At 29.8% G+C, this 17,483-nt stretch overlaps 3 protein-coding genes across 5 annotated transcripts in view; 1 reads left to right on the plus strand and 2 right to left on the minus strand.

The window, feature by feature from the left end:
* Window positions 1-526, minus strand: part of LOC100116182 (tRNA (cytosine(34)-C(5))-methyltransferase) — a 45,066-nt gene extending 44,540 nt beyond the window's left edge. The window contains exon 1 of one of the 2 annotated variants that reach the window (XM_031925947.2): window positions 13-526. In XM_031925947.2, coding sequence (XP_031781807.1) covers window positions 13-78 — 66 coding nt within the window. In that variant the 5' untranslated portion in view covers window positions 79-526. Of the gene's footprint in view, window positions 1-8 lie in introns of both variants that reach the window. The other variant, XM_031925948.2, reaches the window with a different exon arrangement.
* On the plus strand, window positions 278-15,224 carry LOC100679742 (uncharacterized protein PF11_0213). Of its 2 annotated transcripts, none has more exons than XM_031925941.2 (7): window positions 278-557; window positions 979-1,052; window positions 1,148-1,246; window positions 3,267-3,556; window positions 4,016-13,082; window positions 13,170-13,235; window positions 13,544-15,224. In XM_031925941.2, the coding sequence occupies exons 3-6, from the start codon at window positions 1,244-1,246 to the stop codon at window positions 13,182-13,184; spliced, it is 9,375 nt and encodes a 3,124-aa protein (XP_031781801.1). In that variant the 5' UTR covers window positions 278-557; window positions 979-1,052; window positions 1,148-1,243; the 3' UTR covers window positions 13,185-13,235; window positions 13,544-15,224. The 2 variants fall into 2 exon arrangements, with proteins under 2 accessions (XP_031781801.1, XP_031781800.1); XM_031925940.2 differs by having other exon boundaries at window positions 295-557; window positions 976-1,052.
* The window catches only part of LOC100678354 (gamma-aminobutyric acid type B receptor subunit 2), a 90,966-nt gene continuing 88,704 nt past the window's right edge, over window positions 15,222-17,483 (minus strand). The window contains exon 21 of the transcript XR_004227051.1: window positions 15,222-15,876. The gene's annotated coding sequence lies outside the window, so the exon portion shown is untranslated. The remainder of the gene's footprint in view (window positions 15,877-17,483) is intronic.

The raw sequence follows: 17,483 nt of genomic DNA on the forward strand, positions 1-17,483 counted from the left end.
CATCAAACTTACTTTTTGTTTTTCTCTGCGCTTTTCGGCGAAATTTTTCTGTGGTTTATGTCTTCGACCTTTGCCCATATTAATATATTATATCTTAAATACAATTTATGAAGCTTGCTAAATTGACGTCTACACCAAACACACGTGTGCATCGGCTACTTAGAGATTTCGTGTGTATACGTATTGCGACTATACATATATGTATACGATCTGTCGATCTACAGGCTCTACAGCTATCAGCGCTACCATTGCAGGGATGCCAAATGAATTTCAGGTTAGGATTCTGCTTTCTACAAACTTACAGAGTCACAATAGTGCAGTAGAGTACGAATTTAACCTGACTGTAACTGAATTCAAACAAAATGCTTAGATCTAAAGTTGAAAAACCTGTTAAATAAATAAGATATTCTAATTATATTGCAATTATCGTTTGAATGATAAAAGATAAATATTAATCATAACTTGATAAAAATAAGTTGTAAGTTTCGTTGGTTTCAATTAAAATGGAATAAACAAGTTTTATAAACTAAAAAAGAAAAAAACATACGTAAGCATATGTAAGTATAAAAAGAGACAAAGATAATTAATTCATAGCAAAAATATAGGGGAATTTTTCATAAGATCCATTCAATTCAATAAAGGAACACAAGTCATTTATTATGGTTATAAATAATACATGAGCATATAACTGAATGTTATATACGTATATTTAGAATTTTTTATGATAATATAGCGATGTATTGTTTTTTTTTTAATTTGAGTCTAAGTTAAATTGAGAGATCTCTAGGCACATATATACAATAGAGTAGATTTTTCAGGTTACTATTTGATAGCTATAGTAGATTCTGTTTTTATATTTTTAAATTTAACATGTACTTATAAAGACAATATAAAGCTTTTCAATGTGCAAATAAAAAGTATAAATAAAAATTATCCGTATATTTTTGGTTAGCTATACCAATTGTACTTTTTCAGTAGTGGCTCCATCTACCGCGGACTGATTACCGCTATAGCTATATGTATTAGAAGTCCACCATGTTGACGCTCTAAAAGTAAGCCGTGAATAATGTATTTTCGTTATGATCAACCAAAAAATAGACGTTTTTATTTGTGGATATCGAAATTTAAAAAATGTTATTATTTCCAGGTAATAAATATTGTCTAATGGGAACTTCAGTCTAGTAATAGCTAAGTGATATGAATCATGACTAGTTCTTCTTACTAGAAGACTTGTGGTGTAACAATGGTAAGTGCTGATTGCTTGAAGTTAATTTTAAATTTTTTTCAACCAACTAATAACAAACGATAATATACTTTTATTATTTGTTATATTTTTAGTTATTTTAGTTATAATTAAGTGCGTTCATTTGAAATATCATTATAGTATAATAGTGTTGTCGGTAACAAGTTCTCTTAATCAAATCGCATATAATTCTTAGACAAGAACATTAAATTAATGCATTCATTTTTATGGTTCAAATAGAACCAATATTTTAGACCAATTTGAATCACTAATAAGAGGAAAAACGTTAATTTCAGTGGATAAAGGATAATTCTGACTTTTTAACTTTAAGAAGAAAAATACACAATCCGTGAATTTTCTCAAACATAATTGTATCATTTTACTTGTTGAGTTAAAAATAACTATAACTATAATGTTGCTTAATAATTTGTAATAAAATAAAATATATCTTAATAAGTCATCAATACTTTTTAATTTTTCAACTTTATAAACCTACTGTCAAATTTATTGGTTATGTATATTGTTTTACTATAATTGTTCCAAATGAAAAATAATTAAATTATCTATTTAATTTGCATAAAGAACTTTAATTTCTGTAAATATACAGATATGAGTATTTTATATCATTAAATAGCTTTTATATTACCAATTATGAATTTGTAATTGAAATCTTTATTATTGAGGTTATATATTTATACCATGATAAGTATTTTGATGTCTGTCAGTATAAATAAACATATACTTTTTTTAGTAAATCACATTCTAAATAGGTAACATTTTATTAAGGTCTACCAAAAATATACAGGACAAATATTTTCTTGCAATAAAATAAATTTATATGAGATTTTATTAATTATGATTATCTTTTCTTTACATGTTCAGGCAGGAGTGGGAATTCACAGTATAATAAATTCATAGAATTTAATTTGTAGGAACTGAAAAAATGAAAAATTATTAATATTAAGGTCCCTCCTTATACACTCAGTAAACTACTACTAAAATATATAATAAATGGGAAAAAAACTACAACCCTGTTACTTTGTTAGATCTCAGCAAGGATATGAAATCATAGCATACAAAATTACTTGTACTTAATTGATTACGATACATAGATTGTGCAGATGCAATCTCAAATTTCAGCTCATTGCGAATTCAACAGAAAAACGTATTGAATTTGGCATCTTGATTAAGGGGCCACCATACCTTTTATATAGACATACTGCCAATGTTTATTTATGCTCCCAACTTCTGGAAAAATGAGGGCTTTTATGACTTTAAAAAAAAATTAGAGGACGTAGTTGTCGGTGCAATCTTTGCGTGGAAGTGAGCTGGATATCATGCATCAACTGGATCTTAGAAAGAAACAAAATAATTCAAAGTACGCATTCTTTCAGAGCGTCTAACTTTGGCCACAATAAACAATAAATGATCAATTTGATCCAACCCAAAACATTTGACATACGTGGGAAGTATATTTTAAGGATTCTTTTCCCTGTGATTCTATTGATTAATGCTGTTCAGCTCACTTTCACGCAAGCATTGTACCGACAACTAGGTCCTCTAATTTTTTGAGCTATAAAAGACCTCATTTTTCCGGAAGTTTGGAGCAAATGATTGCGTAAAATAACATTGGTAGTATATCTATATGCAAGGTACATTGGCCTCTCAAGTTGAACTGGCTGTCATACTTCAACTTTATTTTCTTTGTTCATTTATTATTGTACAGCTAACTTTATTGCTTAACCAAGGATACATAACATTTTAATAATTGTTCCTATTAAATTGCAAAAAAATTATAGTTAGAGCTTGGATCTGTGCTATCTATGCATCATCACTAATCATAAGTAATTTTTTAGACCTAAATATTATTTTCTTACTGAGATTTATAGTATCAAAGAAATTATTGTTTTTTCCGTATAATATTACACACATACACACATATGATACTTCATTAAGTATAGAGAGGAGTCATACATTTCTGCAATTACACTTTTTTACAATTAAATCATAATTTTTATTATAGGATATGCACATAAGTAATAGACACTCAACAGCAGTTTTGAATGATGTAACACAACCCATTGATGAATATGGAAAAAATGTTACACATTCTAATAACACACGTGTTTTTCAACCAAAATTAATAGTTACTGAACGATCAAAAAAACAGTATGGACCTATGTATGTCAATGCATTGCGAGAAGCCCTTTTTACTCATTTTGAAAAACCATACAAAGCTCCAGAAGTACCATTATCAATAATTCAAGAAGGAGACAATGTCTCTAAATATATTTGCAGACAATGCAAGGATTGGTGAGTGTATTAATTGTCATTTCAGTATTAAAATTAATTATTACTTTTTTATTTTTTATAATTAAAAAGACAGTTGGACTCTGTTGATTTACATTTAAGTATTAAAATTAGATATTTGGTATGATAACGCCACTCCCAACAAAGATTAGTATATCTTAAATTGTTGAAAAAAACTAGCAGATTTCATTCCCAGCTGCAATGATTAGCAAATTTCACGTCTTTTATAAACTTTTTTTCTAAATCTTAATATCTATTTAGAGAAACATAAACTTTTGTACAAGTAAATAGGAGTGAGAGAAATCTTGATTAAATTTTGTAAAGGACTTTAGGTGTATATAATTAACATAAATTATATCGTGCAACTGTTTAAAAAAATGAAGTTACCATTGATGATTCATATTATTATTTTTGCAATGGAAAATAAATGCAAAAATTCTATTATATATGTTTTTTTTATAGTTTCCATCATCAAAGTAGCTTAGAGGAACATACATTTCGAGGGAGTTGGATTTTAGGATATTGGTGTACAGATTGTTTTCAGGAATGTGAACATTTATCAGGAAAGAAATTGTATTGTGCGAAATGTATAAAATTGCGAATACAAAAATTTAAAGCCCTACAAGTAAGAGGGTTAAAAAAGCGCAATGACCCAGGTATTGTTAAGATATTTTTTAATCCATGTCAGTTACTAGAACATATGCAAATGCATAATTCAGAGGATATAGCTGTAAACCAACTGATGCTTTTACCCTTTCCAAGTGGTATTGGAAAAGAGTATTTTCCTCATTTAAAAATGATCAGTGAAGCACTGATGGATTTTATGTTCCTTACCAATATACATATTGTTGACTGGTTAGTGCAAAATAAAATCTATAAATGGTGGCGCATGGCAAAAGGCGATAACCCTGTGGCTAATATTATAAAAAGATATCCTTTTGAAGTACAGCAAATAAAGCAGCTACTAAGTTGCAATAACAAAGACAATCAAAGATCTAAATGTAGTTTGAATATTAGTAATGTTTCAATATATGACAACAAGAAAAATAATGTCAAAAACACTGCAAATCTTTTAGATAAAAATAAACACAGATCTAGTGTATCATCATCCAATTTAATGAGATTAAATACATCTGAAACAGATGATGCAAATAATATTCAATCTAACAATGACATTGCTTTTATTGATTGTGGGCCTTGTGATAGTGAACAGAGTTATAGTACAGATAAACAGTTATTTGATTCATCAAATAATGTAAAAGACTTATCTAATTTAACTAATACAGCCGAAGTAGGTACTAATCAAAATAAAATTTCTTCAATAAAAGGGAAAATATCTGTAAAAAAATTTGCTAAAGTTCCTCCATCTCCTGTAAGAAGTAATAATGCAAAAAATGCAAGTCCTACTGCAGCTTGTTTGAGCAGAGTAAATGCTACAGCTAATCATCGTGTGGTTACTATTCGCTCTACAAAACCAGTAAATTTATCATCTATTATGAAAAACTTTCCTCAAATAGCAGATAAAGTTGCAAACAAAAAAATTGTTTTTGTACACAAAAATTTGCCAAAAAATGTAAATTTGACAAATTTGAATGATTCACTCAATAATGAAGGTCAAAATGTTGGTTTCTTTAGTAATGGAAGTAGTAAAGAACAAAATATTGAAAACCAACAGATAATCCGGGCCCATAAGCTCCAGCAGTCAGACTTATTACAAACCAAATTAGACAGTTCAAGTGGTGGTTCTAAATCAAAACCAGTAATAAAACCAGTGAGTCAGCAAAACATTAAGAATAATAGCAAAGCTAAGACAAAAGTAATCAAGAAGGTTTATCGCCCTATAAAACCAAAACAGAATCAGAAAAAGAATATACAACAAAAACTTAATATCGAAAATTCAAATTTATATAAAGCAACATTAAGAAGTTCAACTAGAAGAATATTGGAACAATTTTTCCATGAAAATGAATTGATGTTCTTGACAATAAAAAGAAACGAGAAATCTGGCAAAAATTTTTTAAGTGTGACAAACAATAATGATTGTTCTACTGATGATGCATTTATTTATAGAACAAAATTTTTTTCGAGCATAAGTAAAATGAGTCGATCTAAAATTTATGTGCGAATTAATCATATTAAAGCCATGAGCCGAAAGTTCTCTGAAAAGGTGGGTTTTAATAATGAAATTATTAAAGAACATCAAAAATTAATTTCAATATTAGATAATATTGCTACAAATTCAGATTCATCAAATCAATTTGTAGATGATTATTTTGGCCCATTAGTTAATGCAAGTAGTGGTGAAATATGTCCAGTATGTCATAAACTCATTAAGTCAGAAGAATATATAGTTGGATTTACAAATGTGGTAACTGACTCAGATTATTGTTTGTGTTATGATTTTATCTGCTATAAATGTAACACTTTTCAAGGAAACAAAGAGCGTCTTGAAGCTCATTTGAGATATCATAATATTGAAAGTCCTTTTATTTGTCCTGAATGCAATGTAACTTTTTCATCTTTTCAAAGTCTTAATGTTCATGTGTGGACAGAATGCTTCCACCCACTTATAATGCGATTTTTATCATGTAATATTTGCGAAATTGGAGGGTTCTGCAGTTTGGAATCAATCATAAACCATTTTGTTATTATGCACAGTGTCAAACTGGCTGCTTGTAATGCTTGTTGTATGGTGTTTGAATATAAACGTTTTTGCATAAGTCATATGAAAAAGGGTCATTCAGAGAGCGCAAATTTTAATAAACCATTATTGCTCACTTTTTGCCAATTAGATGATAAAGCTATTCCAATTGAATGTTACAATTTGCATATGCAAAATCATAAATGTGTTCAAGAATCATATTTCTATAATTGTAACTTATGTTCAGGCAACAGCAAATTATTTATCACTAAAGAATTAATAAAAACACACATTTACAAATGTCATTATTCAGAACTATCAAGTTTTATTGACGCAGCATCATTAAGAGAGATTTTATTGAGGAATGACATTCAACAGATATTTGAAGAAAATTCGACCACTAATAAGTTAGACACGAATCTAGCAATTAATTATGAATCTGAAACAATGCAGTCTATTCAAAGACTTGATACAAATGATAGTATTCCTGAATTAACACACTCTTCATCATCGCAAAATATAAGCATAAAGACCAAAAATATAAATCCAGAAACTACAAATGTTAATGAAAACAAGTTAATATATAACTCAAAAATTTCAAAAAATTCATTCAAAAAAACGAAAAATACTAGAAAGAAAAGTAACAATCCTGTTGATCCAAAAGAAGATGCATTATCAAATGATAATCCAAAGTTTAATCACAACAACAAATCAAGCTATTTGGAGTTATGTAAACAACTCAATTTAAATTCAAGTGATATTGAACTTATGACATCAGTTGATGGAGAAAACCTGAACACAATTGAAACAAGAAATATAGAGAATATAATACCTGATAAACCAAAAAATATTGATCAGTATCATCATAATACAAATAATGATTTAATAGAAACTTCAGAAAAAACGTTTGTCAGTTCTCAAAGTTATAAGCTAAAAGATAAGTTAAATAATACTGAGCAGAACCAGGATACACCGTTAGATGATAATTCTGAAACACCGCTTAATTCTGACCTATGCGTTGATAGCGTTTTAAAGGAAACTTCAGAGAAAACGTTTGTCGGTTCTCAAAAATCTGAACTTAATATTGCAACAAACGACTCACAATTGGCTAATGAAGAAAATGTTAGTTTTAGCGATATTACTGATGATAATAATATACGTAATGTAAATTGCAAAGAAACATCTGAAACAAGTGATAATATTGATTCCGTAAGAGAAAATATAAGTCCTTTAATATCAGAAGAATGGAATACTATTTCAAGAATCATTTTAGGTTCTGACAAGCCAAAACAAATTAATGTATGTGATAGTGTTAAAGAGAATAACCACTGCGATAAATCTGATAGCTTAAAAGAAAGCTATGAAACCTCTATAATGGAAATCTCATCAGCTCATGATTTAAAAGATAACAAGCAATGCAAAGATACAACTAAAATATCTAATAATATTACTTCAGATTGTGAGTCTGTCGATCTGGATAAGAGTGTAGTAAACAGCATTGAATTGTTTGATGTACATCAAAAAGAGAAATCTGGTAACATTAACTCTATGAATTTGAAACCAAATAATGAAGAACATTTGAAAGATTTATTGGCAGAAAAAGAAATAGAAAAAGATTATAGTTTACTGACTATTGAAGATGATACACAGAATTTCTCTAATTGCTCTAAAAATAATAGTGATCCTTTACAAATTCATCAATTAAAAAGCGATAAAAGCAGAGAGTCTCATGTTTTAACACTTGATGAGGAAAGTGAAAAAAATGGATTGAAAAAAATATCTTTGGTTCCACTTAAAGAGCAAGATAGTTGTGTTGTAAAAAATTCACTAAGTGATAAAGTCGATATGCAAAAGTCAATAGAGTATTCTACATCAGATGATGCTTCGAAAATTGATGAGAGTTGCAAAATATTAAATGATTCAGTTTCAATTAAGAATAATGATACGAGATTATTTATTTCTCAAACGCATGATTATATAGCTAAACATAATTATGTTGAAATTGATAATAAATCTGGTAATATTGAGAATACTAGTAGCTCACCAAATATAGTGAATAAAAACAAAGAAAATAGCGATAATACAAATACAATTTTACAAGAATTAACTTACGAGTGTGGAAGTAATAAGGAGATACAAAAAGGTATTGATAGTCTAAAACTTACTGTAAATTTACAAACTGAAAAAACTGAAAGTGAGTTTATGTCTAGTAAAACAGATAGCATGACAGAAACCCAGAGCGTTAAAGAAAATTTGACAAATACAGATAACAGCATAGAGTTGCAAGATGATAGAATGCATATAATAAATCAATGTAAACAAATTTTGAATGAGCCAGTAGAATCCTCAGAAATAATAATAACTGATATGAATAATTCAAATTCTCTAACAAATGATATAAAAAATACGAAAAAGCAAACATTGATTTATGAAGCTGTTGAGGAACAAGTGCATGAACGTAATCATATAACAGGTAATGAAGAATTTACCAATGAGAATATCAAATCAATTTTATTGGTCAATGATGGCACTACAATTGACAATGAAACCGGAAAAGAATCATTAAACAAGGATACAAAAAGTCATGTCAAACATCATGACAATAACTTTCCCGTGACATTGCCAATTGAAAATTGTAACACATTACAATGTATTAATGCAGAACAAGAAGTAAACATTGGAATGGTAGATGAGGACCATGTTAATTCATTAATGGAGCAAAGATCTTTGTCAGGTAGCGATCGAAATGAAGAAAGCGAAGAAAGCCTGGAAACCAATGAATTGTTAGTTGCTGGAAGCACAATTTTCGATCAATGTATGAGCCTAGATAAAATGAACAATGATTTGAAAAATAAAGATAAAATTGTGAACACAGCAGTGGAGAAAATATTGGTATCAGGTAGAGATATCTCACCAGAACGTGAACATTTTGAAGAAATCAATGATTCAGTAACAATTGCCGAGATTAATGAAGTAGAGCAGTGCAATGATAAAAAATATCTGATGAAACAAAACGAATTGTCAGGGATAGAAAAATTTGAACGCTCATTGATTAAGGATATTTCTGAATTAAAAATTATTAACCAAATGAATGAATTATCAACTATTCAAGAAAACAATTTATTAGAACAATGTGTTGTTGAAGAAAGCCAATTGAACATAAACAGTTCTCCTATTAAAGACTTAGCTATGCACACATTGACTGATAAAATGTCTGTAACTGGTATAAAACGCAACAAACATATTAAAAAAGTTAATGAAAAATTAGATAAGATACACCAATGCTTTGTTGAAAAAAACCAAATAAACAGTAAAAGCTCATCCGACAATGAAAAACTTGAGCACAATTTGATTGAAGAAATGCTTACATCTGATAAAAATGTAGAAGAACATGAACATTTTGAAGAAAACACTGAACTAGAAACAATTTTAGAAAGCAATGAATTAGAGCAACCATTTGATAGAGAAGATCAAACAAGTGCAAAAAGTTCATCAGATAATGATAAACGTGAGCACACTTCGATTGAGAAACTAACAATATTGAATAAAGATATTGCAGAAGAATGTACAAATTTTGAAGAAATCACTGAATCAGTAAACATTTTAGAAAGCAATGAAGCAGAGCAACTTTTTGATGAAATAAATTCAAAAAGTTTATCAGATAATGAAATACTTGAGAATGATTTGATTGTGAAAGTACCTGTCTTAGACAGTAATATTATTAAGGAATGCAAAAATTATGAAGAGATTAAAAAATCAGTAACGATTGAAAAAAATGAAGAAATACGTCAATGTATTAGTGCAGAAATACAAACTGATGATAAAAGTACGCCAGATATTGAAAAGGTAGTACATTCGTTTATTGAGGAAATTGCTGCATCAAACCAAGATATCACCTCAGAAATTGAAAATTTTGAAGGAATTGATGATTCTATAATAATTGAAGAAAGCAATAAGGTAGACCAATGCTTTGCTGATAAAGAATACACAAATCAAAAATGTTTTAAAGATAGTGAAAATATTGGATACTTGACGATTACAGAAATGTCTGTATCAGATCAAAATGTTACAGAAGTATGTGAAAATTTCGAAGAGGTTATTGAATGTGTAACAACTTTTGAAAGTAAATTAGATAAGTCCTTTGATAAAGAAAATCAAACTAATGGAGAAAGTTCACCAGATAATAAAAAAGCTGAGAATTCACTCAATGAAGAATTTTCTGCATCAACAAAAGATATTACTAAAGAATATGAAAATTCTAAAAATAACGACGATTTAATAGCAATTGAAGAAAATGTTGAATTAGATCAAGCTTTTGACAAAGAAGATCAGACTATTGAGCACTCATTGATAGAAGAGATGTTGGAGGCAGGTAGAGCTGTTAAGGAATTTGATAATGTAGAAAAAATTAATGAATTAGAAACACTTGAAAAAGGAAATGAATCAGATCAATCTCATGGTGCAGGACATCAAATAGTTGATACTAATTTGACATCTGAAGAGGAAAAGATACAGTTAGCTGTAGACAAAAATTTATCAGACAGAGGCATTAGTGAAGAAAATGAAAATATTAAAATAAATAATGATGGAATGGGTGTTGAATGTGTTGACCAATCAATTAGAGAATCACATGTAAACAGTGAACAAAATTCAGAGAATATATCATTTGAAGAGAAAATGACAGAACTTGAAGGAAGATCAAATAATTGTATAACTAGTAAAAGCAGTATTGATAATGAAGAAATATCAAATTTAACGGATGATTCGTTTGAAAATAGTAATCTTCTAAATATAGATCAGTTAACAGTTGCAGTGAATCATGAATCAATTACTAATAATAAAAATGAAGCTGTATTAGAAACAGCTAAAGAATCAAATAATAAAGATTTGATAATTCCATCGTCGATTAAAGTTAAAATTACAACTGATAAAATTAATGTAAATACCTTACCTGGTCATTTTGTTCCTGAAAATTTAACATCAGAAGAAAACAAGATGGCAGTAAAAGATTTAACGCTAAAGACACAAAACTCTTCAGGTAGTAGCAAAGAAAGTAATAAAGCACAAAATATAAAAAATACAGAAAGTGCAGACAGTGAGAGTAATGAAATTTCAATTCATAAAAAGCAAATTTATATAAAAAATAATATAAATGAGTCAGTAGACAACTCTTACCTATCTAGTAATGTATCTTCGTCAGCTGAAGCATCACCAGCTGTTGAATCTAAAATAATAAGCGAAGATTCTAGTTCATTAGATTTGGTAATAAGTGTTGAACAACCAATTGAAAAAACAAATGCATTTATTCATGAAATGGATGATTCTAGTAGCACAGACGTTTTGCATGACGTAAAAGAAAAGAAAGATGTATCTATGTCTGAAGATGTTATAAAATGTAATGAGTATGAGTTGAAGAATTTATCATTGACTGATGACGAAAAAATTAATTTATCGAAAAATTCAATAAGTTTGGAATTTCAAGTAGAAAATTCAGTTGTAAATGTCAAGCGATTGAGAAGTAGATCGAGTAATAGATTGAGCAATTCCAGCTCTGAAGTTATAAAATCAAAACGAAAATGTAAGATCAAAGCAACAACTCAGCTAGGCAAAGGGCAAAATTTGACAGAAAAGAATCTCAAAAAATCAAGGCTTGAAAAAAATATTGTTAATTCTGTTGATACTCTGGTAGAAGAAAACGAATTAGTAAAAACCCAAAAAGTAGAGATACGGAAAACAAGATCAAAGTCGAAAATAAGAAGAGACGAATACTTGAAAAATTCAAATGTTAATTTGGATAATAAATCCGTTAGTTCAGATGCTGAGGAAGCAAAGGCCATTAGAAGAAATCTCAAAAGGAATAGATCAGAAAATATCTCGAATACTGATCAATATGATAAAAAAAATAAGCTAAAACAGTCTCTACTTATGCAAATGCCAACGCTTCGATTAATTAAGACACCTACAAGGTCAAGTCCTGTTGATTTTTCTGCTTTGCCTGAAAAAGTACCAAAACTTAGAGCAGTTAAAAAATATAAAATTGGCTTTGATAATAGTACACACGTGTTAAACAAAGTTTATAAATTTAAATGTCATCTGTGTGGTGACGCGATAAGTACTAGTTGGTCAGTAGTGAGTGATCATTACAATAAAAAACATGCTCACAATTATGAACTTTGTATTATATCGCCTAAACTAACACGTCTTTCCGATGAAGATATTAATAGAAATAAGAGGAAAACTGATAAAAAACGAAAATCTTCTGAAGCATCTTTAGCAAATCTTAAGAAGAGAAAGCGCTTGAGTCCAAAAAAGGTCAATGAAAAAATTTGGATAAGTTCAGATCGAACTTCTGGACTCTTTGTACAGTTAGAATCGGTGATTGATGGAGAAGGACATTTTAAATGTAAAAAATGTGATGAAAGGTGCATAAATATGGCGGAATTGCGACAACATATTAGCGATAGTCATCGAATCGCTAAGAAAAATCTTATTTGTTTGGAATGTGGCGAGAATTTCGTCGTTTCACCTAGTTTGCAGATGCACTTAAAAGCTTTTCATGGAATTGAGGATCCAGTTGCTTACATGAACAAATATCCGACTTATGCACCAGATATTGACGATTTTGAAGCAGACGCGAAAACAACTGCTGCTAATCAATGTCATGTTTGCATGGCTGTTTTCAAAGATAAGTTGTCTGTTGATAAACATCTTAGAGTTCACGGAATGGCATTTCTCAGTAAAAAACGAAGAGAAGCAAGAAATGCTCAAATATCCAAAGTCGAAAAATTTGATAAAGATCAGTATAATTCAAGTACAGCTCGTGTAAGTCAAGAAACGTATAGAAACAAAGCTACATCCAGCTCAAACGCGGATAAAGCTAGTAGCTCGGTGAGTGATTTATAATGTATGAATTTTACAAGTATACGTTTGTTTAAATAGTATGAGTTTTGTTATGTTACATTATGTTGATTCCAGATTTCGTCAAGATGATCGAATCTAGAAGGCAGTGTCCTTCCCACATAAATTATATACCTATAGATGGTAAGTTAATTTTTTTAAGACTACTAAGTATTCGATGATATGTGGTGGCGCGAAATGACTTACTCAAATTTTGATATTGGTTTGGCAAGACCCAATTTTTTTTTCAATCCTATTTTTCTCTTCGATATGAATTCGATATCTATGTCGAATAAATAGCCATAAAACGATAATGATATACTTATAATTTGTTTTTATGAATATGTATCTTCTTAAATCTCTAGAAAATAAGATCAAACTGATTTGGCTTGAAATTTAAAACGTTTTAATTTAATTTTATAAGTACATGTGTTTTTTTATTATATTTTCAGAGATATTGGTGTCTGTTCATTAATTAAATCAACAAACGAGTATGAAATGAAGGGATAAATATTATAATGAAAAAAGAAGACTGTGTATATATAACATTCTTTCGTGATAAAAAGTGTATGGTCTAGCAATAATTAAGCATGTTTTATAATTTGTAATTGAAATAAGTCAGTTTTTTCAACATGCACATTCAAACTATTTTAACATATAAGAAACAAATATGTCATATTTGTTATTAGATTATCCAATACTAATCACTGCAAGATTGGAATTAATGTTTCAATGTTGCACAATTTTTGTAATCTTGTAAAAATTAATTTTTTATTAATAGTAATAATATGCACTGTAATTGGTCACTACATATTTAATGCTCTAGTGCTTAAAGATTTATGAAGTGCTTATTATGAAAAACAAGCAGATATTTAACATAATTAAAATAATTTATTAGCAAGTTTTAATTAATGAAATTTGATCAAAGTAAAATGTGTATATGCATATCATCGCAAATCTGGCAATTGCAATACCCGAACAGTAAATTAAATATTTTAGTCAAATTTTCTTTACCTTTTGTTATTTAAAGTATACATATATTCTACAAGGAATATTGTTTATATTTGTGTCTTCTTCAAATGGCGTTAATGATATTCTAAACAAATTACATACGCCCGTTACAGTGTACAGACACAGCAATTCTTCCACCAAAATACCAATTTTTGATGTAAAAGTCAAAACTTAAGAAAATGGGTATCCTTTCACTAATCAATTATTTCTATTCGAACTGTGATCACCGAAAAAAAAAATAATAAAATGAATTAGAATTGTTTTTTATGCGTCACATATACAATTATAGACTCATTAATTTTATAAAGGATATAACAATACTTGTTTTTTAATGACGTGACGTCATACGTTTGATTAATATGATAAAATCAACTGTAAGATACGTATTAACTTTTAAGTAATCAATTAGTTTGTACATAAAGGAAAATCTTGCTATTATATTGTTATTTTATTTATTATGCTATGAACGCGCTCATACACAGCTTTACAAAATATATTTCGAAATCAATATAGTGGTTCTGTTAGTTAAAATTTAAAAGTTTACTATAGGTATAATACATTAAATGTACAGAAAATAAGGTCACATGCGATTATTATAAATTATAAATATAAAATTTTTATGATTAATTATAAAGTATAAAAAAAGGTTTAATCGTACTAGAATTTAGTAGTTGCATCAACCATCAAAATAATGCGACCGTTCATAAAATTGACGAAGAACAAAATTTGTCAAACGTGGCGAAAATTATAATAGAAAAGGTTATGCGTAGACTAAACATCTCTTTATTTTTAAAATTATACATTAAAATTAATGACGATACAAAACTAAATAACGGAATTAATAAACAGAAAAGTTACTGTTATTGGGCAGTAAAGCTATATAAATAATCAGTAGTAGCAACTAAGTTTATTAACTGTAAGCAAATGTAAAAAAAAACACATAATTGATGGAGATTTGTTTTAAATCTCAAGTATTTACAATGTACACTTTTCGTCGAGGAAATTTTCTTTGCGTTATATTTACTATTTAGTTTTAATCTTAAACTATTTACTTCCATCTTAAATTCTTTTTGTAATAAAATCGACATTGTTATAATAAAATAAATTTCTACAACATGATAATATAGATGTTTCTTTTATTGTATCATCTTTAACGATTATTGCACAGTCGACGCTGATTATTGCTTAAAGTACGTAGAGAATCAGACGATTTACACATTGAGACACGGAGTTACGAAAAAACCCATCATGTCACTGAAAATCAGCTTGGCTGAGTTAGAACTAACGACGTTTTAAAATAATTTTTATACAATTGCATATATTACACTTTTATAACACAGCGTAACGTAAAAATATAAACTTTCGTTATATATTTATAAATTGATTATTGAAATATAACGTTTATTATATCATTTTCTAGTACTTAGTTCTTTTCAAATAAACGCGAAAACGTTTTCAAAACGTTAAGGTTTCGATGGGCCGGTACTATAGAACTGGGCGTTGGAGTTTTTGAACACTTTAATCTTGTTTTTCTCCGAGTTCCTCGAGGTACTTATATCTTGTATTTTTCATTAAATGAAATACATGTCAATATGTTTATTCATTAAACATCGTGGATTTTAAAATAATGTCAAATTATAAATCTTTACTTAGAGCAGTTATTGATCATTGTACATCAATAAACTTCCACACTGTACCACAAATTATAGATGTGCTGTTATCCACCGCAATTATATATGGTGTACAAATACGATTAGATACAATAGCTGCATTCCTATATATATATATATATATATATATATATATATATGCAAATCCACGACCGACAGTACACAACTTGGTTGTTGGAAGTTGCAAATTTCAAATTGAGGCCATGCCTACCAGACCAACTTTTTTTGGTTCTTTGTGTCACCTGGAGTGAGAAAATGCGCGCGTGTTTTTTGCGGAGCAGTTGAAATTCTCTTATGGGAAATTATCACGGGGAAAATTAACGAAAACCAGAAAATTTCCACTTCTTGTCTGGAGGCGCAAACTAAAAATGTGTTTTAATAGAATCAAAGTATTAGAAAAAATAATTAATTTGAGGGCTGGTGGATTAAAAATGGTTGCCTAGGTCGAAAGTTGTCTATGCTTGAAAATGGCAAAAAATCACCAAATTTTCGATTTTTTAATAATATCAGCGAGTTTTCCTATTTTTAAAATCCATACAACTTTTGATCCGAGCGGTCAATTTCGACCATCCGGGGCTCAAATGAAAATGGTCAAAAAACGGCCATATTTGATAGGCATATACGTAGCTGATTGTAAAATTGAAATGTTAATACAATTTTTAAAACAAAAGTAGAAGAAAAGAGCTTTAATTTGAGCCCCGGATGGTTGAAATTGACCGTTCTGATCGAAAGTTATAAGAATTTAAAAAAAAGAGAAAAATCGCTGATTTTCTTACTCTCCGTGATTTTTTACTATTTTCAAGCCTATACAACTTTTGACCCTGTTACAATGCCGCTACCCTAAGCGGGTCTTGGGCGTTGTCGTCCAGATGGGACGGGTGGGTGCCTATCACCACTACACAGCGCGTCCTTAGGTTGCGGATAGAGGAACAGTCCCTGAGAAAGAGGTTAGCTGCGAATAAATTGAATAAGCAGCCGCGGGCAGCCGATAGGAACAGGCGTGGGTGTGATGAGCCCACACTGTCGAACGCATTCATCTAGAAACACTACGCAAGCACCACAACAACAAAAACACTTCACATTATCTCTTATCTCTCAATCTATCTCTTTCATCACACATTACAAAAATGGGCAAAAATCCTGCTGCCGAGGAGGATGCGGGAGCGATGACAACTGCCCCGAAAGGGGATGTGTAGAATGATTCGTCACCTGGTCTTACGCGGAAACGATGCCAGCGAAGGCGCGCTGCCTTGCAGGGGGGCGTTAGGATGCGAGAATGAAACCGTAGTGTGTCTGACGACGAGTTGACACTGTTCTCGTCAAAGTCGGAAAGCTCTCATACTTAGTTCTAGAGAGGTATGGGGGTTATCACCTCTAGAACGGTGGACTCACCTGCGATCGGAACAGGATCCGAAGCGCGCGGGTTTAACATAACATCATGGCTCAAAAAAATCAAGTCCGAAACAAAAGGGACTTAAGGGTCGGAACTTGGAATGTTCGCAGTCTATACAGAGCAGGTGCGTATAAAGAACTCGTAAAGGAAGCTGATAGGTACAATCTAGATTTGGTAGCAATACAGGAATCGCGGTGGCCAGATGGCGGAGTACTAGCATCGGGTAACTTCACGTACCTGTATGGGGCCGGGAGTGGGGGATCTCTAGGCACCGGATTTCTCGTAAGCAAAAGCATCATACATTCGGTTAAAAGTTTC

This window comes from Nasonia vitripennis (genome assembly GCF_009193385.2).
Source record: "Nasonia vitripennis strain AsymCx chromosome 3 unlocalized genomic scaffold, Nvit_psr_1.1 chr3_random0005, whole genome shotgun sequence".
Taxonomy (NCBI): domain Eukaryota; kingdom Metazoa; phylum Arthropoda; class Insecta; order Hymenoptera; family Pteromalidae; genus Nasonia; species Nasonia vitripennis.